This window comes from Hydractinia symbiolongicarpus, chromosome 10 (assembly GCF_029227915.1).
Source record: "Hydractinia symbiolongicarpus strain clone_291-10 chromosome 10, HSymV2.1, whole genome shotgun sequence".
Classification (NCBI taxonomy): Eukaryota; Metazoa; Cnidaria; class Hydrozoa; order Anthoathecata; family Hydractiniidae; genus Hydractinia; species Hydractinia symbiolongicarpus.
Window position 1 is genome coordinate 9,094,260 of NC_079884.1, and position 23,681 is coordinate 9,117,940.

The window sequence follows — 23,681 nt, forward strand, 5'->3', positions numbered from 1 at the left end:
ACCGTCATTTTATCCGTTCCAAGGAGAAGTGTTCGTTGTACAGAGGTGTCTGCTATAATTGATGAATCCTACATATAGGTTTTGTTAGGGGAGTTTGACCGTCATTTCATCCGTTCCAGGGAGAAGTGTCTGTTGAAGAGAAGTGTCCGCTCTAAAGGATGTACGCTACATAGAGGTTTTAATATACACAGTATACGCGCGTTAAGTAGGACTCTCAAAGGACCGAAAATATTTCTCTCACTCAGCAAATGTCCAAATTAATCGAATATTCTTGTAAGTTTAACTTTTAAGGAAGAGAAGAAAATGCCCCACATATCCATAATTTTAGAAATTTTGCTTTTAAAGCGAATTTTCGGCATTCTCATAACATTCTGCGATCTATCCACACATAAACACAGTAAAAAGACTGTACAATTTGTTCGAAAACTAGTTTGCACTTTTTTCGATCCAACTTTTTGCAGGCGCGGATTTAAACTTGTCACGCGAGTTAGTAAAAATATGCCGAGGATCGAAATCGAATTCTGTCGAATTTACCCGGAATCTGAAGATTGAAATATTCCTCCTTGTTTTCTCATAACGCGAATTGGATCAACCTATGTTGACCTGACCTGTGTTACCCAGTCTTGGCTCTAGCTTATCCTGTGAGGCTTTTAACGTCAACTAGAATCAAACCTATGTGGGCTTGACCTATTTTTAGTCAGAAAGTTTTGAACAAACCTGTCAAAATTTGTAGGCATTTTGGTATAGGTATAGGTACCTGGTTTCCGGAGCGGCACTATGACTGTCCATGTCAGGCTTAACGAACTATATTTTTAATCTATATTTCGTTTGTCCTAGGCATGCTGACGAGCCCTGAAATACACGAAATACATTTAAGTTGTCATTGTTTTTCTATTTGAAGTGTTTATGCTAGGCTGTGGCGTTTATGAGAATGTTTCGTTTCTGTCATCAAGGTTTAAACGTCTGCATACGAGGTTGTTTTTTGTTCACATTTAAGCTTATTTCAGGGTTCACATTCTATCTTAAAAAAAGTTGCTACTCACATTAAAGTAAAACTTCAGCATATTTTTTTGCTTAACAAGACTTAAGAAATCGCCCCTTAAGCGAACGTCCCATCCAAGGGAACCTTTTCCGGTTTAATTCAGTGGGGATGTTCAAGGAACTGAAGAATTTGGTCTCAGTTAGCGTAAGTCCCACTTACTTATTAAGGATCTGTCTTAACGCGAGTATACTTACTTATTCGGTAAAGAAAGTCGATAAAAAGTGACCAATTTTTTGGTCCAGTGACTAACATTTTGTACAGTGTTCGTCAGCAGTTAATTCAACACACACAAAAAATTCTCTGGAGCACACTAAAGCGTTGTTTAAACACCTAATTTGAGACCTCGACCCTTATGAGCTGGGCTGCTCATAAAAAAAGTCTCTTTTGGTCAATGAAAAATAATTAAAAGCGCAGTACATCAGTCATTTCTATCATTATTTGGTTGACCCGTAGTGAAAATGTCCTACTCTGTAGTACGCAGTTCTATATTGCATAAATAAAAATCCGGGCGTTCCTTAATTTTTGAGTTTTCAACCTGTTTAGCTGCATCTCTATAATACAACAGAAAATTCGATGTTTTGAAGCGTCGATATCAAACAAGAGATAGTACTTATCATTATCAACCAGTTCATGTTTTTGCTAATTGAGCAATTTCAGCTTGTTTTTTTCGCAAAAATTAATTTCTGCGACTAGTTGACTTTAGGATAGAAAGAAATTTTCGCAGCGAAAAAAAAAATGCGGCTGGCGCTATTGAAGACAATAACAAGAAGCCCTGGGGGCTCTAAGAATTTCCGCTCGCTACCAAAATATTTGATGATAACCTGCTAATTCGTTATGTTATCGTGCCAAACATTCAAAGAGGTTTGGTGCATGAAGCCCTGAAGATAAAGCACACAAGTGACATTATATCTTAAAACAAACGCAAACAAAACAAAACGTGTCATAATAAACTCATATTTTAAAAGTAATTGCTAACTAAAAATACAGCTTATTGACAAAAAATCAAAATTTTGATATGACCATCATTTTCAGCCTACTTTTTTTATTAACTGTGTCAATTTTTGTTGAAAATAAAGTAGTTTTAATTTTTGGACCAATTTTGGCCTAAAATGACATTTAGGTAACCAGAAATCAAAATTTTGATATCACCATCATGTTCAGCATACTTTATTTGTTAAGTGTGCCAAATTTTGTTGAAAATAAAGTAGTTTCAATTTTTGGACCAATTTTGGCCTAAAGTGACATTTAGGTGACATTATAAAATTATGTAACCAATATGATCAGCATACTTTTTTGTTAACTGTGCCAAATTTTGTCGAAAACAAATACAAATTTTGGCCTGAAACGTCATTTAGAGGACTTTCCAGTACTTAGGAAGCTTGGGTACGAAGTTTAAATCTGTGACGTTGCAATTGACCATTTGGGACAGGGTTAGTTAGTTAGTCAGTTAAAACTCAGAGAAACGTGAAATCCCAGGGTCGATTTTTTCTCAAAAAATGCTCCGAAAGAAAAAAACGACGGTTTTAAATAATTTCCTACGCCTTCGGGCGCGGAAATTCAATTACTCACTAAATGAGTTTTCAGTAAAATATTAAATAAAAATAATTTTATACTTAAAAATATTAAAGACTATTAGTATAAATGCTTCTGACACAAAATTATACTCGTGTATTAAAAAAGCCTTAACCACACCCACTAAACCAAAAAAGGGGTAGCCATGTTCTTTTATTTCGATTGGTAGAAAAACTCTTCATGTGCAGAGTTATCACGGTTTTGTAGCAGTCGGCACAAGCCATTTTTAAAATAGTTGTGACTAAAAACTAAGTATTTGACATATAGTGATTATCCTGGCGCCCCATAGTAATTCTCATCGACTTCTCTTTTATCGATCAGTTCTGCGAAATTATTTCTAACCGCGGTATGATGAGAACCTTCCCAGAATAGTTTACCACAATTCCTACAGATGTAAAATTGGTCTACTTTCTGAAATAATTGTTCAACTGAACCTTTTTTTGTCGATAGGAAGTCTAATTGTATTTCGACGCCGTTGTACAGCGTAAAATTCGAAAGGTTAACCAAACCGGATGGGGTGGCTTGTGTTTCCGGCATTTTACATTCTCCAATGTCGAATTTTAAATCATACGCTTGTTTCAACTCCTCTGACGGCACTTTTTCAAATCCTTCAAAGTTACACATCTGAAATAAACAAAAATAATTGTTAGCTAAACATGGGTTCTCCATGAAACTTAAAGAATTTTCCTTCTAACCATACGCCTTTTCCTAAATTTCCCTGATTTTCTTTTTAAATTTTCAGGTTGGTATTATATAGGATGGTATAATATAGGATACAAACTTTAAATAATTAAACATTTGCTCGTATTGTCCTGGACTATTCGTTCGTCATTATTTTCATTACCGGAGAAACCTTTCGCGAAACTCCAAACCTTACAAATTTTTTTAAATGAATTTTCGCGAATTTACAGATGATAAAATTTTTGTCGGCCTCAAGTGACGGAAATACTTTAATAAAAAAATATCGCGATTCGTTATTGAAAAGTTTTCGAATTGCTCACCAAGAGACATTTTTTTAATTTTAGTGAATTGACAATTCAAAAAGTTTGTACCGAGTAAACTTTCGCGAATAAGATCAACAAAACGGGAAATTCGGGAAACTTTTCCTGATTAAAATCATTCTCGTCACTTCGAAACCGACAAAAGCGCTTTATCATGCTACCACCAAGTTTGACGTGCCCTCTAGGACGTCGACAACAGCTAAAACGAACGTCAAAGGCTACATTAAAAAAGTACAATCTTTCGACCACAAAACATAAACCGTTTTTTATCAATTACATTTTCAACGTAAAAAATTTAAACGGAATAGAACTTCAATTCGATATGTCAAATTTTGCATTAAAAAATGACGTCATAATTAGGTATCAAATTGACCTTGTGTTAATTCAACATTTCTGAATAATTTAAAAAATTGCTGACCTGCACCTGTGTTTGTTGGAAAACAAACAAATTAAATGGTGACAAAACTGAATGATCATTAAAAATTGTTGATTAATCAAAATCAAAAATAAACAAATTCTTCCCTTTGTTTTGACAAAGTAGACTTAAAATAATATAATGTTTTTATCAAATCGAAATTTGAGGAGATTTAGTTTATTTTTTTGTTGGACTCCCCCTTACAGATTTTTTGTAATTAATTCTTTAAATAGCAATGAGTGTTGAATTGTGGATACCTTAGAGAAGTAATTTTCACGAGAAGAAATTTTCACCGATCGGGTGCTAATTTTCGCGAATGGGAAGAAAGCAAAAACGACTAATAATTGAACTATTGGTAGCAAAAGTGTAACAGTGTACATGGTGTGATTTTAATTGATGATGATGAGAATTTAGTTTACTAACATTTGTAAATGTTTTCAATGATATCTTCCCATCATTATCAACCAGTTCATGTTTTTGCTAATTGAGCAATTTCAGCTTGTTTTTTTTCGCAAAAATTAATTTTCGCGACTAGTTGACTTTAGGATATTTCAGTTGAAGAAATTTTTCAAATCGGAACGAAAAATCACAAAATTTCTTACCTTAAGTTACTTAAATCAAAAAAAATTATTTGTATCAAGAAAAAAAGCTTGAAATAAATTTAAATTTTACGGATATTTAAAATGTATCATTTGAGTGCAAATTTATGCAATATTAAAATTTCATAATTTCAGCGGATTGTATATAAAAACACCAAAAAAACATAAAACCATTTCATGTTTTGAAAGATTTTGCTAAAATATTAGTACGAAAAGTAAAGAAACTGATAACCAAGCCCTTTCACTTTTTAAAAAATATGCTCAAAATTTTTTAGGAATAAATTATATTTTAAGTCTAGTTTTTCATTATCTTATTTTTTATTTCAAATTATTTTAGGAGTTGTAGCTAATCACATTGTTTAAAATGCTAGCTAATTTAATACTCAGTTGTCGAAAATAGATATTTAAGAGCTTACTAAGTAAGCAAGTCAACTTACCGAACATCGAGTCAAGATATCTTTACTCTTCAGTGCTACGTTGTATTTTGTGAACACCATTTTCACTTGTTCTTTTAACGGAGCCTCAGGTACCCACATACACATACCCTCTCTCACGTGACCTCGTAACTAAAACAAAACCAATCAAAATTTCAGAAAAATCAGGTTTGTTTTTTATACACGCTACCAGTGCAGCCTGAAACGGGAGCCAAGGGAGTCTTTCCCCCATTTAATTTTGTAAATTAACGCTTTTTTTTAAAAAAAGAGCGTAAAAAATAACAGTATCGTTTCGTCGCACTGTTCAACCCTATTTTGGATAATTTTACCATCCCCGTTGAATCTAAGAAGGAAAAATGCTATGATTATGAAAGTTGGCATAGCACCTAACTAACCATAAAAATTAATGCTGACGTCATCATTTTTTCAAAGAAACGGATTTTTCATCTTTTCAATTTATATTTGCACAAATTCAAAGACAAGATTTAGATCAGAAATAATTTTCTTTATAAAAACTTATGAGTGATTAAAAATATTAAAAAAAAAGTCAATCTCCAACAAAATGTAAAAAATATCCACTTTCTTTAATGTTAAAAACGAGAAGTCGTAAAATTCTAGCCTATTCTTAGTCTAGAAAAAAAGTTCTTGAAACCGACAAGACAAGTAAAAATTACCACCCCTACATCCCTAAAAAACAACACGGATTTAATTACAATCATTCTAGAGGATGAAAATTTCTTTCTCAGAATATTAAACTTAATACACACCCCTGCCTCACATAAAAGTTGCTCCCTACGGCACCTTTTACGTACAGTCTTCCTTAAAAAACGTCTTCAGAGAGGACCAATCACTGAGAAAACTAACTGAAAACATCCAAGATTAAAAAGTCCCTACGAATTCTCACTATGTGAGCGACCAAGAAACGACAGACTTACGGACATAAATCTAGCATAATTGTACACCACGCAACATGAGTTATAATCCATCAAATATTGCATGCCTTTTTTGTTGAATAACATTCCCCTTTCGGCGAGTTTACATTTAATTTAAAGTGAATAAATATTAATTTTCAAACAGGTGGGTCGAGAGAATTTACTATTCTTTTTATTACAACGATTTAAAATGTGAACGAAAGAAAAATTGCTGGCTTCCAAAAAACTTCCAGAGTTTTTTCGGAATATCAAAATGGCAGCATATTACTGCCACAATGAACTTTTCTCAGAGTTGTGTTTAGAGCTTTTATCAATATTTAAATTTAACAATCCGACATTTCGTTGTTTTAAATGCGTTGCCTAGTTACAGTTTATCCCGTGTAAATTATTCACGAATGGGAATTTGAAATATAAATTTTTAAATCCAACAAAATATTTCCAATGCGAACGAAAGTAAATTGGGTGATATATAAAAAGTCAACACAAAAGTATTAAGGGGAGAGAAAAGAAACAAAAAACAAACACTTTGGATGAAAAAGATCGGTCGCAATAGAAAGCGCATATTTTTACCAGGATACATGCTGAAAAAGATAACTTAAACGTCTTCCATAAATTAACAGAGAAAATTAAGAAATACAAGAACATAAAAAACATGAGGAAAAAAGCACGCGTTGCTCCGTTACAAAAATTTACAAAAGAAGCATTAGAAATGGTGGAGAAGCTGCGAAAATCACCTCGCGTAGAAGAAATAGTCGAGTTAAAAGATACTGCCAAGAAGAAATGGAACCTACTCAAGAACACGATACGATTCAAAAGCAACCTTCGTAAACAATACGAACAACTGAATTTTCAGTTGATGACGGAAACATTAGCGTTGAAGAAACACGAGTGCAGCGACTGTTTGCTGGAGCAGCACGATCAACACGATGAAGATGGACACGATAAATACGAAAAAAATGGGGAATGGAAACGAAAGAATTACACCAGAGCAAGCATAGAGCATAAAGAAAAGGGGAAAGATTTAATCAAATATTTTATCAAAATATCACGACTAGAAGACACAGAGGAGCGGGTGATTGATTTTGAATACTTAGAAAACATGCTAAATACAGGTGTGGATATTAACACTGTAGATAAATATGGTCAGTCTGTACTACATGAAGTGGCAAGAACATGGCACACTGACGTTGCACGGTTTCTTCTAGCGCATGGTAAGAAGAATTACTGTTCTTTCAGAATAAAATTTTAGCATGGTTGTGATAACATGCTAAAAATTGACACAAGAAGTGTGAAGTCGTAGCAGATTTTGTAAACTTTAGATAAAGCGAATAGGGTTGTGATTGTGTATACTTGAGTCAAAGCGTACAAAGTCGAGATAAATCGTGCTGTAGGGTAAGGTAAAAAATGCAAAGTTGATGCAGAGGATGCAAAGTTGAGAAAAGTATTATTTTTATTATCTTGAAGATATTGATTTTCGCCAACAATAACGTTTCGCGATTTTCGCGAGATTTTGACAATTTTGCGAAAAAGAACTCCCTAAAGGTATTCGGAGTAAAACATCTACCGCAAAAAAACTATCATTTTAGGCTCGAACGTCAATCATCCTGATGATTATGGCCGTACTCCACTGCATGTTGCATGCGCAGTTGATTATCCTGAAATGGTGGAGTTGCTCTTATTAAATGGCGCTGATATAAATTGCAGGACGTACGGAGAAGAGCAGACGCCGATTCACTTTGCTGCAAAGAAAGATGCGTCAGCAGCTTTAAAGATGCTTTTACAATATGGTGCTGACATCAACGATGAAGACTACAAAAAGAGAACTCCCTTGCAGGTATGATAACGCATCTTATACAGACGTGTACACTCTCCGTCGTAGGTGTTTTTTCAAGTTATTCGATTTTTCTCTACAGTTGGCCGCTGAGCTTGATCGTTCTTCAACTGCACAAATACTTGTGGAAGAAGGGGCACCAGCTGGTGTGTACGATGTTAGTCTGATGGGTGCAATAGTTTTAATGATCCAAAAGATGCCGAACGTAGTAAGTTCGACCACAGGTTACCTTTCAGATCTTATATACATACCACTCCTTTTTTGATCAGAGATGAATTTGCAAACAATGTTGCACTAAAACAATAGGAGCCACTTTTTATCTAAAGCTATCCCAACAAGCACTATTATTGCCACTTTAAGAGTTTTAAAGAAACTTAGCAACATCCCCATTAACTTCGCCCATTTGAACTACCTATACTTTAGTAGCGATATAACTTTCTATTTTTCAGGCCTTACAAGCATTAGACCAATTCTACCAAACTAATCGAGCCAACCGAAAACAATTCTTTTATTTAAACTATCTTGTACCACCGATAGAGGCGAAGGAGTGTCACGCAAAATCACCATTAGAAGTAGCTGTTGAATATAAACAATTCCAATTGCTACTTCATCCCGTCTTTCAACGTCTTATAGAAGTTCAATGGCAAAGAATGGGTAAATGGGGCATTTGGTTTTACGGGATTTGTAATTTATTACTTAGTATATTATGGACAGTACGATTATGTACAATTCCTACTGACGCGAACAAGATTTATAAAGGTAACAATGAAATCGTGGGCGTGTTTCTAGAAGTTCTCGCAGTCGTCTCACTGTTTGTTTTGTTTGGTTCAGAAGCACGTGAATTTTACAAAGCGAAGAAGAAAAATGAAAACTACAAACAATGGAGAGAAGTGGAACTAGAGAAGGACTTGCAGTATGCGCATCCAAGATGGCCTGAAGAAAGGGCCTATCTAGAACGAGAGATGGTCAGCGTGCTGGAGAACACTTCCTCGTACATACGTGACAAATGGAACTATTTTGATTGGCTAACTTACACACTGATGGGCGCCACAGTCATATTACAAGTTTGTAACGTTCGTTTAAAAACGAAAGAGATGAATGACAGTTTGCGAGCAGTGGGTTCCATTATGTTAATATTTCTATGGTTACGCATGCTAAAATACGCAAGGCCGTTTAAAACGTTAGGGCCGTTTGTTGTCATGTTGAGTCACGTTACTGTGGATACGTTGAAGATTTTTCATTTGTCGATGCATTTCTTTGTGCCGTACATCGCAGCGTTCTGGGTAATTTTTGGGATGTACAATGTGGAGGGGTACACAACAAAGGAAGGAGAGCTAGTTTATAACATTTTCCAAATAATGGTTGTGGGAGATTTTAACTTTAATAAACTTAAATCCCACTCTAACAAAATGGCTATGCTTTTGTGTGGAACTTTCATCTTCTTCGCTGGAATTATCTGCTTGAATTTATTTATTGCTCTGATGTCAGATACTTTTCAAAGAGTTTACGACAATGCGAAAGCAAACGCAGTTATGGAAAGAGCTGCATCAATTATCGCATTGGAAGCTGATATTAACACGCGTATATTGCGAAGACATCGCAAGTGGGTGTCGCGAAAATGCGCGCCAGAAAGTTTGTACTACGACGACGATATCACGCAACCAGAAAGTCATGATTTAAAACGAATGACTATACAAATTAAAGAAGGTCTGGATGGTGTTAACCATTTCTTAGATCAAAAGTTTGGAAAAATTGAGGACGACGAGCCAAACGATCATCACCCCGGGAACAGTGAAAATCAATTTGCTCAGGTAAATGCGAAGAAAGAAAAGAGAGTTATCAGAAACGTATCAAATTCATCAGAAGTGAGAGAGCTCACAAAAACAATGAAAATATTTAAAACGGAATACTACAAATCCATGATCCAAACAAGAGCTGAGATTGCCGGCTTAGGTTTGATGTTGAAAGAAATAATCGAGCAAAACGCCGCGAAAAAAGAATGGAGAGAAAAGAAAAGAAACTATGCAATGTTGTCTGAGTTAAACAAGTCAATAGAAAACAAAAAAAATCGACAGGAATTTTTGTTATTTCACCAGCAAAGCGACACGCTAGATATAAGGGAAGAAAGTCCACATGCGCAAGAAGAAAACATATCACAAGAAAACACGTCACAATCTACGCCATTAAATGAAGAAAGTATTGGCTTACTAGATCTACGAGGTACTCACGATTCTCAGGAAAATATATCGAATAATTTTCATGCAGAAAATTATCATACAGAAAATAACTTGTCTTCAATTGAGGATAGACTTCAGCCTGAGACCAACATTTTAGTGAGTGCAACCAATGATGAAGTTGGAATACCAAACGAAGGTTTTTTTGAGGGCTATACCTACAAAGATACCTCAAACTCAGATGACCAATTAATAAAAGCAACTTGGAACTCGATATTTTCAAAAATTGTTACCCAACAGAAGAACGAGAACGGAGAATCGACATCGCAAAAACCCGAACCCGGCGTTTACGTCATGCATTCGACACTGTCGACAATAGAATCTTCCGATGACGGCAGTGACGACGAAGGAGAAAACTAAGGATTTTCACATTTAAATAACTGTAAAATTATTTAATTCACACTTACTATAAAAAAATATTGTTCACACTTACCATGAAAAAAGGCTTTCCTTGAGTTAGTATAGCTCGGTTTTCTTTATGAGAAATCTGAAAAATAAAAAAACCTTGAGACAATTAAATTACCTGAAGTGGATAAAATTTGGCAAGTATTTAATTTGGCGAATGATAAATTTAAAAAAATTTGGCGAAGATTAAATTTGGCGAATACAAAAAAATGTTTATTTTGGCGGGGATTTATTTTGGCAAAAAATAATGTTTGCGAGAAATTTTTTGAAAATAAAAATTCTTTTTTACTAAAACTAATTTTTGCAACGTTGTCCTGATATTGCGCGAGAATTAAATTTTTTCATTTCGCTAAAAAAAATTTAATGACATTTTGTTTCCCAATTTATACTGTTTTTCAAGCGCTTTATCTAGACTACAATACAAAGAATTAAAGTTGAAATTCAGATATATATTAGATGTAGTCTTGGTTATATGGAGTTTGAGGTGAATTAAAAGAAAAAAATCCAAAAAAAAAAAAAAAAATCCAAATTTTCCTGGAATTAATTTTCACGAATAGCGAATTTCTTAATAATTTTTGCGGTGACTAATTTTCGCAAACTCAGAAAATTTGCGAAAATTAATTCCCTTAAGGTAAACAAACAAAAAAAAAGCGACTTTGTTTTTCAGTTTTATTTAACTTTCCGCTCAGCAAAGATAAAATCAAAACTGTTTGAAAGACTATTCTATACCTGTATAGCTGTTGAGTGATCCTGATCATTACTTAATATGATGGTGTCTACACCACATGTACGTAACTGTCTACCAAGCCCCTGCATCATTGTATCGCATATCACCTTTAGAGAAGTCGAAGGACGTGGTGGTCCCTTGAAAATTGATTTAATTTCTGGAATCTAAAAGTAAGCACTTTCAAAGTTATAAAATGAATTGCAACCAGTAAAGTTAATCGAGCAAACATGATTACCAAAGCAACGGGATACAAAAAATTGTTAAAACAAAAAAACGCTGGGTAGTGTTCAAAAGAAAATTTTTATTCGATATTAGGCGTGAAAATATCAAACAATTTTATGCCACTATTCCGTTTGTCATAGCTTTCTGCGGTAGTTTTCAAAAAAATAGTGATTTTGCTTTTGAGATCAATTTGTAATCAACTCGTAATTAATGGAATTTTAATGTCACCATCGTGTTCGGCATACATTTTTGGTTCGCTGTGTTAATATCTGTCGAAAACAGACACAAGCACCAGACAAAAAACAAAAAATTGTTATAAAAAAAATTCCAAATAATAAAAAGATCTTTGTTTAAAAAACAGGAAGTAAACCCTTTTGCGTATTCAGAATTGGAATATCAAAAAAAGATAAACATGAAAATTAAAAAGTTTCAAAATATATGCACTCTTACCTTCTCTTTGTCTGTCCGTTTTTCATATTTATCTTTACGTTTGCTAAATAAATAAAATGAAATTTCTTCAGTTTCTTTTACATAAATAACACCAATTGGGTTATCAAAGTACAGCTAGATTTTTCACTTTTTACTTTAAACGAAAACAGATGAGAAAACTTTTAATATTTCGGCACGAAAAACTCTTTTGAAACAAAAGAATAATTAACAGAATAACCAATCAAATTTCAGTACTATGTTATTCTATTACATTTTAATTTTAAGTATGAACCTGGTTTTCATGAGATTAATCTTCCAACTATCATGGAGGTAACAAATGTGAACTTGATACATTTTAATAACTTTCTTTTAATAATTTGAGCCATTTTCTAGATTAATACTGGCACACAACACCACCATTTTCGTTTCACAAAAATTAATACAAAAACTAATACAAAAAGTTGATACTCTTTAAAATAGAGAACATCCAGTGTATGGTAACGTAACCGAGTGTCAATACAAATGTTATTCACAATTACTTTTCATATCTTTTTGGTTTCAGCCATTTCAACTTCACATTTTCAGTAAGATTGACATCTATCTTTGTTTCTTTTACAACACGTTGAAGGAGAGCATATACTTCAACCAAACAGTAAGCGTCTAAAGCTAAAATTGAATTCAAACATCAATAAATACCTTTAGCCCATACTAAGTATCTTTTGCATAAAATGTAGGATATTAAGTACCTGCATATTCAATTTGTTGGTGACTCAAAGGACGTTTCTCCCAATCTGACACTTGGAATGTTTTATTTAATCTCTTTCCCAGTGTTCGATTAACCAACAGACTCAATCCCTTTTCATCTAGAGCTGCTTTTTTAGCAGCGTATAAGTATGGGGCCACCTGTGGATGTGACGTAATCTAAAGAAATCAAATTTGAATTTTTAAACTACGGAGACGCCTAAAAGTGTTTTTACTTGCTTCCAATGTTTGTATGCCAGTGTACAATAATTAAGCGTATCAAACATATAATTTTGGCGATGCTAACGACGGCCGTGTTTTTTGTAATTTGATTGCAGTCAACAACGCTTAAATGGTAACCAGCCTTTAAACTAAAAACATTCATTTAATTAAGACTTAAAGCAATTCTTACCTTTCCACTTATCTCACAAAGATCAACCAGGTTATGTGAATGTAATATAAAATCTTTTACACATAAGTACATGCCCATCAAAATCTTCAAGTCGCCAGTTATGCCATAACCTGAATGTAGGAAACAAAAAATCATCATTCAGTTTTGCAACTATTTGAGAGGACGTAAACTTCTTATTATGGAAGACCCTAGATTTGAAATATAGGCCAGTTTAAAAAAAAGCAAGAAAAATTGCTAATACAACACAACATGAAAACCATACTTTAAATCAAGTTAACACTAACTGAAAAAGAATTGCCAATTCGAAACAAACACCAATTGTCAAAGAGGAGTGTTTATTACAAATTCCAGGTTAAGGGTGTATTATGGCGAAAAAACAGTAATAATCTCGCTGCATGTAACTAAAAAAGAAAATGTCTCAACAACATAACCTCACCTACTTTTACAACCTGAGTTGATGTAAAAAACTTGAAGAAAAATTGTTCCAATACACCTTCGGAACCATGCACAACATACAAAGTAAACAAATCGATTATGTAAACATCCGTCTGAGTTGCTACTTGAAGAATTGACACCCTGAATAAAAAGAATTGAAATAAACACAGGGCCGTTAAATTTCAAATGGGAATTTCATTAGGGTGGTCTTAGGAATTATTGAAATCTTATTCCTGTACAACTTGCATAAAATGGGCTATAAGTCTTATATTTTGTAGTGAATATAATTAACTCTCTAATAAATCAGGAAATTCGAAGTAAATTTTAATTAGTTTAGCGGCTACTTAGAACGCTGGATTATACACTGAAACAAGTTGTAACATAAAATCCTGGTGAAAAGCTCACATGCAACAGACCTAAATTGTACAACTTAAGTATATCTTCTGCGGTATTATAACCACACACCTTTCCTTTGTTTTTTGATAGTTTGCAACAATTTTCAGAGAGAATCTGCAAAATCCAAGACCCCCAAAAAATTGAGAATTTTAGGTATTCAGATTTTTCAAGTATAATTTAATTTTTTTAAATATGTAAAGGATGTAATAATTAAAGTATATCATCAGGAATTATTTTTATAAACAATCAAAATTTTACATACTGCTCTTCTTCGCAACTTTTTTGCAGTATTTTTTGTGTTTTTTCTTAAAATTATACAGCTCAACGTCTAACATACCGATCTTGTTCACCTGCTCTACACATAGTTGGCTTCCATTCCGCATCAAAGCCAATAATTTGACCACTCTAAACAAATTATACTTTTAGCTCATCTGTTTACCTTTCCACTCTTAAAATAGAAGGTAATATAAAGCAGATGTATAGACAAGTAAAAAATAAGAAGAATTTAAGGATAGCTAAATTTTAATATTTTCAAGACTATTTACTATATTACTTGAAGCTCACCTCACATGATAAACCCAGTTAATTTTAAAATGAAAGAGCTTGAAAAGTTATCTAGGACTTTGTACATAGTTTCGACATATTTGAATTCTCTCTTTAGATTTTGGAAGTTCCACTAATTAATATTATAAACTAGCTTTAGATGAGGTATTAAATTTACCAGTTTTACTGAGGTAATATGTTTAAGCCATTTAGACAGACGTTATGAACAGTTTGCATAAATATTAGTATTTAATTATTATAATTATGCTAGGTAAACAGCTACTTGATGATGTCATAATTTCGCATAATTAGTGAAGGTTTTAAGCCCTATATCTTTGAAAAAATGATAATTCTAGATAATTTTCCACCCCCTTTCATAGAAAACCAACTTGTTTTAATAGTACTTACTACAAATAAAATAGGCATGATTTTGTTCAACTTTTCTGCAGTATCAATCATATGTATGTTATCTTTTGATAACTTCAAATTGTAATATTCCTCTTGCAAAACATCCTCTTCACTCACAAAACCTTGTGAGAATGAAAATGCTGAACGAGGTGTACCAGCTTCTATCTCTGCCTCCCAGTCTTCTGTTCCACAATTACTACCTCTGATATCATCCTCCATTTTTTGTTCACTTGATTCATCTTCTAAAGACATATTTGTCTCATTTTCCAAAGACATATTTCTTTCAAATTCTCTATAAAGGAAATAAAAAAAGGATAATTCTCACCTATTTGGTGAAGCAAAGAAAGACGCAAAATCGTAGACTGATTAACAAACATAATGCAATGCATAGATTTAATACAAGTTATAGAAAAGCATGGTTGAATGTTCACGGCTTTCTGTCAAATTTTTTATATCATATATACCAGTTTATACATACCTGGAAAACTGACTTAATTCTTGTCTCACTTCAACAGGGAGATTCTTTGGATGAAGTTTTAGTCTGATTGCCCAGTTGATTGCATATTCCAGTAAATCCATCTCGTAAAATTTTAATATGAGCTGCATTTGTAAAAACGGCTTTCCTGAAACTGCTGTCTACAATAACAATAACAGATACGTAAAAAAAAACAAAGCAAAACTTACAATTAGTCTTTGTCAATTTATACAGATGTATCTATTGAATGTATACATATATTAAATTTATGATAAAAAAAAGAGATATCGTAGCCTCTTGAGCATTTAAATATATGGTATGCGTCATAATGAATTGGAGAAGTTTTTCTATACCTCAATTAAGTTATCCCATTTCATAATGACGCTGGCTGAACCATTTGTATTTTCCTAAAAATGTTAGTTCTTTACAGGATGATGCAAATGCTTTTATTTTAAAAAAAGTAAAACCTACCTTTTATACCATAATATGATAGAGTTCTTAAATAATACTAGTCGTCAACCTGTTAAAAAAACCACGGGGTCGCCCATCTTTTATATACTGCATTTCGTGTCTCAGTAACAGACAGAGAAATAGACAGATGACGGCTATTATTATAGAGACAACAAAGTTTGAGGTATTAAGTTTTTGCGACAATAAAAAGTAATTCATTATACTGTTTAGCTACAACCATCGAAATAATAGTGGGAAAACTGTCCATTTTTAGCTCAAATAGGCAAACAACATTAGTACTTGGCCAGCTTTTATTTTGCCTGGGTGTAACCAATGTCAAAAACACACCTTCCACAATCTCCGCATCATAAAACAATACTTTCTACGACCCAGAAAGCTCAAATATGGTGAAATTGGGGAATGTTAATGTCAGCAAAAATTAGCAGCCCAAGATCCTAAGTTCGCTAAAAACATTGAAAAGTGAACTTTCATAAGTTTGGAGTGTGTGTTACTTAGATAGAAAAAGGGCTCTTAACTGGTTGTGATCTTTGAAATTCTGCCCTCTTTCTCAAAATACTTTTTATGGGGTTATACCTAGTTGATTTTGGATTTTACTTTTTACACTGTCATTAGCTCTAGTAGCCAATGACAGTGTAAAATGTTTGAACCAGTGATTGTTAATTATTGGTATACATGTACTGTATCTGGTGTTTATTGTATTTATGAACAATTTTACATAGCATGCACTCTTTAATCACCAATTTTAAGCCAGAAAACTTCGAAAAAAGGTTTGAAATAATCAAATTTGAGCAGACTTCCAATTAATGAAGAGAGTTTTGAATAATGCTACTTTTGGAGATATAAATGAAACCGTTTTAGGTTGCTGAAACTCTGGCTTTGTTTATAGCATCTTAAAATCTTCTCCATAGAAAATATTAATATTGCAACAATTTAAAATGTTTTTCCCACATATTAAGATTTCCGTAAGGGATTTTATCAGCTCAAGAATTAATCAACAATGTAGAAAAGTATCACACAAAAAGGTAAATAAGATTTACAAACCTCTTTCATTCTCATTCTAATAAGGTAGAGCAAGCTGGCAATATTTTTTGCTTCAAAGATCTTTGGAAATTCATCTAGAAAAGAACAATGGATTCAATATCAGCTGACAAAAAAAAAAAGAAATGAAAACTTGTATCTTTACTTGGAGATAAATTATATCTTTTAACAGCTTTTTCCGCAATCTTTGTTAACGTTTTATGTTGAAGTTTTGATGAATCTTTAACCTTTAAATCTTTTTCTCTAAATAGGAAAAAAAATGATTGCATACCGTATAAAAAATTGTAACTTGGTAACCAAAATATTAAAGCTAAAGAATTTTTACAATGTCACCTATTAAATGAGGAATTGTTAAAATTTTAAGCTATGCCTGCCTTCCTTTTAACATTTCTTTAATCTTAAAAGTTGTAGGTTTTTGATAAAAAAATAAAAGCTTACACAATCATTTTTTGAATATCAGATTCCTTCATTCCACAAAGCTTGTTAAGAAAGGACACATAATCACGTTGCAAGTATTCATCATCACCAATATATGTTTCCAAAACTTGAATTAAATCACTTGCAAGCAACGGTAACATCACTTCTTCCTGTTCAAACTGATGCTGAAGTTTCAAAGTATATATAATGATAACAGTCTCTTTTAGTTTTTTGCATTTTAGGTTGTCAAGCTGTATGACATCTGCCAATGACGTATTATCATCTTGATCTAATTGAAATGTTGCGTTTATTTTGTCAAGGTAGTTGTATCCACCACGACAGACAAATTCAAGTGCTTGACGTTTGTGACTGTATAAAGGTTGAGGCAGATGTTCACCATTTTGCTTCTAAAAATTAAAATTGTTTATCTTATATTTCTTATATTTATTTAATATATAATGCAACAAAACAATAATTATATAATAAAATTAATGAAGCATTATTTATTTATTATATTTTGATTATATATTTATCTATTTAAGCGCTATCATATTTAAAAAAATATGACACATAAAATGTAAAAAAAAGAACTAGAAGATAAAAATAAAAAGAAGGTGGGATCTTTAGCGAATGGTATAAAATATTAATGAATAAAGTTGCAACTTTTTAGCTAATAAATTCTAACAATAGCAAAATATTCCATATCAAAACAAAAAAATAAAAAAGAAGTTATTATAAAACTAATTAAATAGATGTTGTTAGATTTTTCTTATGCAATGAATTTTTCTCTTGGACTAACTCACATATAGAATGAATATATGAAACAATACTAATATGTGAGTGGAAATGATGTCAGGGTTACGTTATTTCATATTTAGTTTAACTGTCACAATAGCTTTTATTTCTATCATAATCCACATAATTGGAATTGGACTGCTTGTTTACACACAAAACAGAATTCACCACAACCAAAAACGTTATCTTATTCACTTGAACATCGCAGAAGTTTTACTTCTCATATTCGTATTTCCAATGGTGTATCAACTAACATTCACTCAAGACCTTGTAATACTTTACGATGTTTTCGCCTTGATGGAAATGGGAGGCTTCTCAGTTGTGTGGGTCTTATTAATGGTGCTTTTAACAATTGAAAGATTTCTAGAGGTTTGGCTGAATATAACATATGAAGTGTATATTACCAGGCGGAAAATTAACTTATCCATAACTGCAACATGGATGACAGGCTTCATAGGAACTATCACTGTATTTACTTCAAAGTACATTTTCAACTTTCACCCAAAAGAATTCATACACCATGTTATTTATCCAACCTTCATCGGAATACTTCTGCTGATATTTCTAATTTGTTACGGGTATATTTATTACAAGTTGTACAAAATAAATAAAGTGGATACGGAAGTCCACAATGGTAGGAGGATCTTAAGGAAAGATCATCACTTCATTCCTTTCTGGATGATAATCAACTTTGTTTTGTTCATTATAGTTCCAGAGGTTACCATTTCAATTACTAATTATATCTACACCTTCAATAAATACAATACACCATGGTTGTTATTAGGTTTGATGCTTTATTCTTTTGGAACACTGAATAATGTTTTCATTTATGTGATATCTAACGTTGTTATGAGAAAAAGGGTATATCAAGTACTGTTTACCACACATAGTAATTCAGATTGCTAATGTATATACGTCATTTTTTAGTTATATATTTCCCATCACAAATAAAATCATGGTTTTAATGCAAACTGAAGTAGCCAAAGAACTGCTTTGAATTTTGTAATGTATTTAAGTTGTTTCAATGTAAACATGTTATGTGATAATTCTAATTGATATTACTTATCTACAGTTGTGGTGTGGTGAGATTGTTATGGGTCTGGTAACTTGCTTAGCAACCTTCAGGTCTCACATCCATCCTTTTAACACTTTTCCCTTACTGAACAACCTTTCCTTACAACTTTTTTGGCTTTAGGCAAAAAGGCTAAATTGCCACTGTTGCCATTCACGAAAATATGTTCTCACAAATTTAATTCAATTCGGTCATTCGCAAAATAATTTTTTCAAACCTCGGCCTTAACAAAATTGGGGGATATATATTAAGTCAATGTGTTAAATCATAAACCACTAAATTTTGACCCTACTTGATGTTGCTTATTCACAGAAGTAATATTTTTCTTTCGCTGATATGTACTGTCATAGAAGTGGAGCCATCAGTCCGTGACTTCCTGCACAGGTTTTGAGAACCCTTACATAAATAAATGATCAGATGATGATTTCTCTGATGAATCTGAAAAATTAAATTCTTACAAAAACTAAACCCATTATATTCTTTTGAAACACAAAGTTCAAAACCTTGGCAAAATATTTTGAAGACGTTGTGTGTAGTGGTAGCCATTTTTATGGGTTTTTTTATTTGGTTTTCTTTGGAGCAAAAGACTAATGTATATATAGTGTACCACCCTGGGTGTGATGTAACTTGAAAATCATGATCCACAATATCATAAAAGATCATGAACCACAATATCATAAAAGATCATGAACCAAGAGTCAAGCTTGGAGAAAAAAAGAGGAGGAGACATTAACTAAGTCTATGTCTATTGATAGCTATTCAATTTTTGCATTGTTTACTGTTTCAATGAATTAGAAAGGACTTTTTCATTTCTTAGGTAAATAAATGTTTACTTACTTACTTACTTACTTTTTTTCAAAATACTGATCAAGTCTGAATTCTCCCAACCTATATCACAGTTTTTTAGTGAGGGAGCTTTTACAACGTGTACCTAGTAGCACCTCAAAATGTGTTTAAATGTCACTTGACAATAATGGCCAGTGAATAAGGAACGTGTTTATACGTTTTTACTCAGTATCTTAGAACAATGAAAGGTAAAGTTGCAAACAGTAACGGTAACATTATTTTTCCTAAAATGGTTTGCAAAAGCAGTATATCGACTTGAAATATACACAAAAATACTAAAAATCAAACCAAATATTTAGATTTGTTTTTTTATTTGAGGCTAAAAATAGATTTCCTTACTTTTAGTTCCAACCATATTGAAAATTCGTCTAAAGCGAGGAAAGTGATTGGAAGTCTTTTACTAAATAAATCAAAAAATGCTTTGTGAATGACATGCAGTACGAATGAGTAACAATCATCTGTGTTATCCAATGCAGTCTGCACAGTTTGCCGCACTAAGTCATCACGCTCATCAAAATATTTGTCTTCAATTTTATCTAACCAGTCTTGAGCCGAGAGCCTAAAAAATAAATATAATATTATTTGCCAAACTGTCAAAAAAAGAGATTAAATTTTGAATTTAAATTTCCAATTTAAATTTAATTACTGAAAACGTGATAAATTATACCTAATAATGCGTTTGGATGGAACTAAACACTTAATTGAATCTTGGTCTTCAACATGACAGTTTTTCATTTTTTCTAATAAATTGTCACCATTGGACGAACAAATCCACTCGTCATCATCATTGTCATAATCATCATCACTGTCATTATTTGGACAAACATTAAAACCAAGGTCAGCATAGGAATATTTAGACTTTGGAGGAGGAACACCTTAAAAGAAAAACAAAGAGAAGGAAAAATGCTACAACATTATTTTCAGCTTTTTTAAAATATGGAGTAAATTCAGGACCACATAGACGTCAAAGCAAATGTTAAACATAGTAAATATATTGGGCTATTTAAATTTTTCAACTTCTATAAACATACTAGAAATCCAAGATAAATGTATACATTAACAGGCTTTTTCAGGAATATTTCGTTTGGCGTGCGGCTAATCACTCGATTAAGCTAGATGAGGTGTGCGATAACGTGCGATCCTAAGAAACTGCTGTAAAAAGACATCAGTGTGTTATTTATAAAAAAATTATAATTATACTTGCGCTTTTATACTGTTTCTAATAAAAAAATAACAAAAGTGTAACAAACCACTGAGTTCTTCTTGCTTATTTATAGGCACATGGCTACAAATACGCGCCATCGTAAAAGTCACTCACCACATAAATGGTTGCCATTTTGGAATGAAGGAAATTAACAATCAACTTTGCTTCTATCCAACGCACAGTAAACCAACCTCCTTCCTAGATTCTTTTGTTAGTTGTTTTTTATAATTTTTTGACTTTGCTTTGTTAGCGTGGTTTTATTTTATTATTGTTTACTTTCTTATTAAAACTAGGTTGTGTTGTTAAATATTAGATATTCTAAAATAAGTGAGGTACATCTTGGTAATCAAGGCATAATCCGCGCACTACAAAAACAAGTGAACCGCATGTTATCAAGGAAAGAGCATTAATTTATTCTTTCACTTACATCTCTTTTTTTCTTTTACAACAAAGACTTGTAATTTATTTAAAACTATCTATTTAACTTATCAAACTATCTATTTAATTTGTGTGTGCGATTAATCACATGGCACGCGCAAATCAGTTTGCATGTGTGTGAAGGTGTGTGCGTGCTATCACACGTCTCTCGTGAAAAAGCCTCTATTCACATCACTAGACTAGGTCATAGCACTTTTTTATTATTATTATAACAAAATTTTTCACAAGTTTTTTTGTAGCTCAAAATGAGCATTACACTCCCCATCTAACCCATGCCCCCTGGAAATAATAGGCTGGGTATATCCCTCGATATTTGTGAGGCTAGCCATGTAAAATATGCATATCTATCTATCATCTTAATGATCGAAATAAGGGTTCGCGCAGTTCAATAAATACGAATCGTTTTTTGAATACTGCGACCCAATTATCATCAAAAACGTGAATTAAAATTTCTCAAAAGAATAAAAACAACAACAACAGCAACTACTCGTGAGCGGTCAAGACATTATTTGCATGCCACAACTTTAATCTACAATGTAAATTCAAGCAAATAAGTAAATGCAAATTTTAGTTCAGTTGTTCTGCAAAGCAGTCTTTTTCAGGAATATTTAAGTAGGTGTGCGATGTGAAACGAACGTGCAAAGGATGTTACGCATGCGATACGTGCTCCAAGATTAATCTTTGTTGCGCATTGATTTTGCGGTAGAAAAGTGGGGGACATTTTGAATTGTGAACAAACACGATGATCGAGCATCTACGTAAGGCGACTCTCTCAATCTTAACTTCCTTTTCTACATGTCCGAAATACTATGCATGACTATACTGTTGTTTTCATAAATCTATTGTTCATTTTTCAGGTCAACACAAGCAAATAAGCAAAAATTTAAAAAATCTTTATACATGTGGTTTAAATCTAACTTTAAAAATTCATTAAGAGGTTCAGCTACATTTTAACCAAATTTAAACAGAAAAAAATTATACCGCAGGTGGCTTTTGTTTTTAAAATTGTTTGAATAAAAATAACACTTGCGGCATAAAGAAAGAAATTATTTAAATTGGTCTTGCTATGGTTTTCAATTGTTTTGTCAAATGAAGAAATTATCTACGATTAAATCCATGATAAAATGTCTGTTCCGCCTGTAAGTGCAGTTTTGCAGACTTGTTTTATCCATGCTCCGTCAACGTTCCTCCGCATTATTTAAGAACCACAGGGCTGGATTTCTTGTGTAAGACCTGGTTCCAAGGGGCCAGGCAAAAGTTATTTATGTCTACACATAGTTCTTTTAACTAAATCAGGAGTCTGTGAATTAGCTAGGATGGTCATGTTAGCTATGAATAGGCTTACTTGAGATTAAAAGGATCAGTAAAGGATCAATAATTCTGACATCTAAAAGTGTCTGACCAAACTGGAAATGTGGCTGACAATTTGTCTGACGAGTCTCCAAAAAATATTTCGAGGGCTGCAATCGCACGCTACAAAATGGATTTTTATAGGTTAATTTTGAAAACTCAATATTTATTTTCAGAAGAGTCGTGCAATGGCACGCCTCTCCTGAAAAGTTGCAAGCCATTTATTTTACATTAATTCGATCCCTGCATCTATTTATCATAAGAAATACAAACACTCACCTGTATCAAATGGCATGATTGGTTTATATTATTCTCCTTAGCTAAAAGAATCACCAAGATTATAATTATTTAAAAAAAATCACTCAATGGCAGAATAAAACGTATCTACAATCTGTTAAAATACAAGTTTAAAGCCAAATAACTTGGAAATTAAATTTATTTGCATATAAGCTTTTCTGTGACAGAAATTCATTTTAATATCCCAGAAAGTTTATTTTACTAGGCTAGAGAAATCGCCTAGAATTCTCAGATTTTTAATTTGATACAAGTCAGCAACACGGAACAGATGACTAAAAACTTGAATATCAACAAAATAAAACTTTAACAAAACTAAAGCAGGAGTGGATAGAGTGGTGGTGAAGTGACCAAAACGCCCCACCAACAAAACAAAATGGAATCGAAAGTGGAAGTTGCGGGAGAGGAGCAGGGGGGGCATTGGTAGTACGTTTTTATTTATTTATTTGACGAATGTGACGGGGGTATAGTCAAACAGGTAAAGCACAATAAGGCTGACTTTA

At 32.7% G+C, this 23,681-nt stretch overlaps 2 protein-coding genes across 5 annotated transcripts; one reads left to right on the forward strand and one right to left on the reverse strand.

Moving 5' to 3' along the window:
• Positions 1–2,563: 2,563 nt before the first annotated feature.
• LOC130662502 (exonuclease mut-7 homolog) lies at positions 2,564–23,210 on the reverse strand. 3 transcript variants are annotated; one of them, XM_057461386.1, is made up of 19 exons: positions 23,164–23,210; positions 20,560–20,767; positions 20,232–20,451; positions 17,201–17,586; positions 16,908–17,005; positions 16,766–16,839; positions 15,607–15,660; positions 15,257–15,414; positions 14,779–15,070; positions 14,165–14,232; positions 13,433–13,572; positions 12,997–13,106; positions 12,590–12,764; positions 12,383–12,509; positions 11,865–11,907; positions 11,195–11,356; positions 10,494–10,547; positions 5,067–5,195; positions 2,564–3,238 (listed from the first exon to the last, which is right to left on the reverse strand). In XM_057461386.1, the coding sequence occupies exons 1-19, from the start codon at positions 23,177–23,179 to the stop codon at positions 2,885–2,887; spliced, it is 2,868 nt and encodes a 955-aa protein (XP_057317369.1). In that variant the 5' UTR covers positions 23,180–23,210; the 3' UTR covers positions 2,564–2,884. The 3 variants fall into 3 exon arrangements, with proteins under 3 accessions (XP_057317369.1, XP_057317368.1, XP_057317370.1); XM_057461385.1 differs by lacking the exon at positions 23,164–23,210 and adding an exon at positions 22,880–23,155; XM_057461387.1 differs by lacking the exon at positions 23,164–23,210 and adding an exon at positions 21,211–23,007.
• Positions 6,403–10,515, forward strand: LOC130662503 (uncharacterized). Of its 2 annotated transcripts, XM_057461388.1 has the most exons (4): positions 6,403–7,206; positions 7,582–7,829; positions 7,909–8,034; positions 8,276–10,515. In XM_057461388.1, exons 1-4 carry the CDS (start codon positions 6,648–6,650, stop codon positions 10,418–10,420), a joined length of 3,078 nt encoding a protein of 1,025 aa, XP_057317371.1. In that variant the 5' UTR covers positions 6,403–6,647; the 3' UTR covers positions 10,421–10,515. The 2 variants fall into 2 exon arrangements, with proteins under 2 accessions (XP_057317371.1, XP_057317372.1); XM_057461389.1 differs by lacking the exon at positions 7,909–8,034.
• Positions 23,211–23,681: the final 471 nt, after the last annotated feature.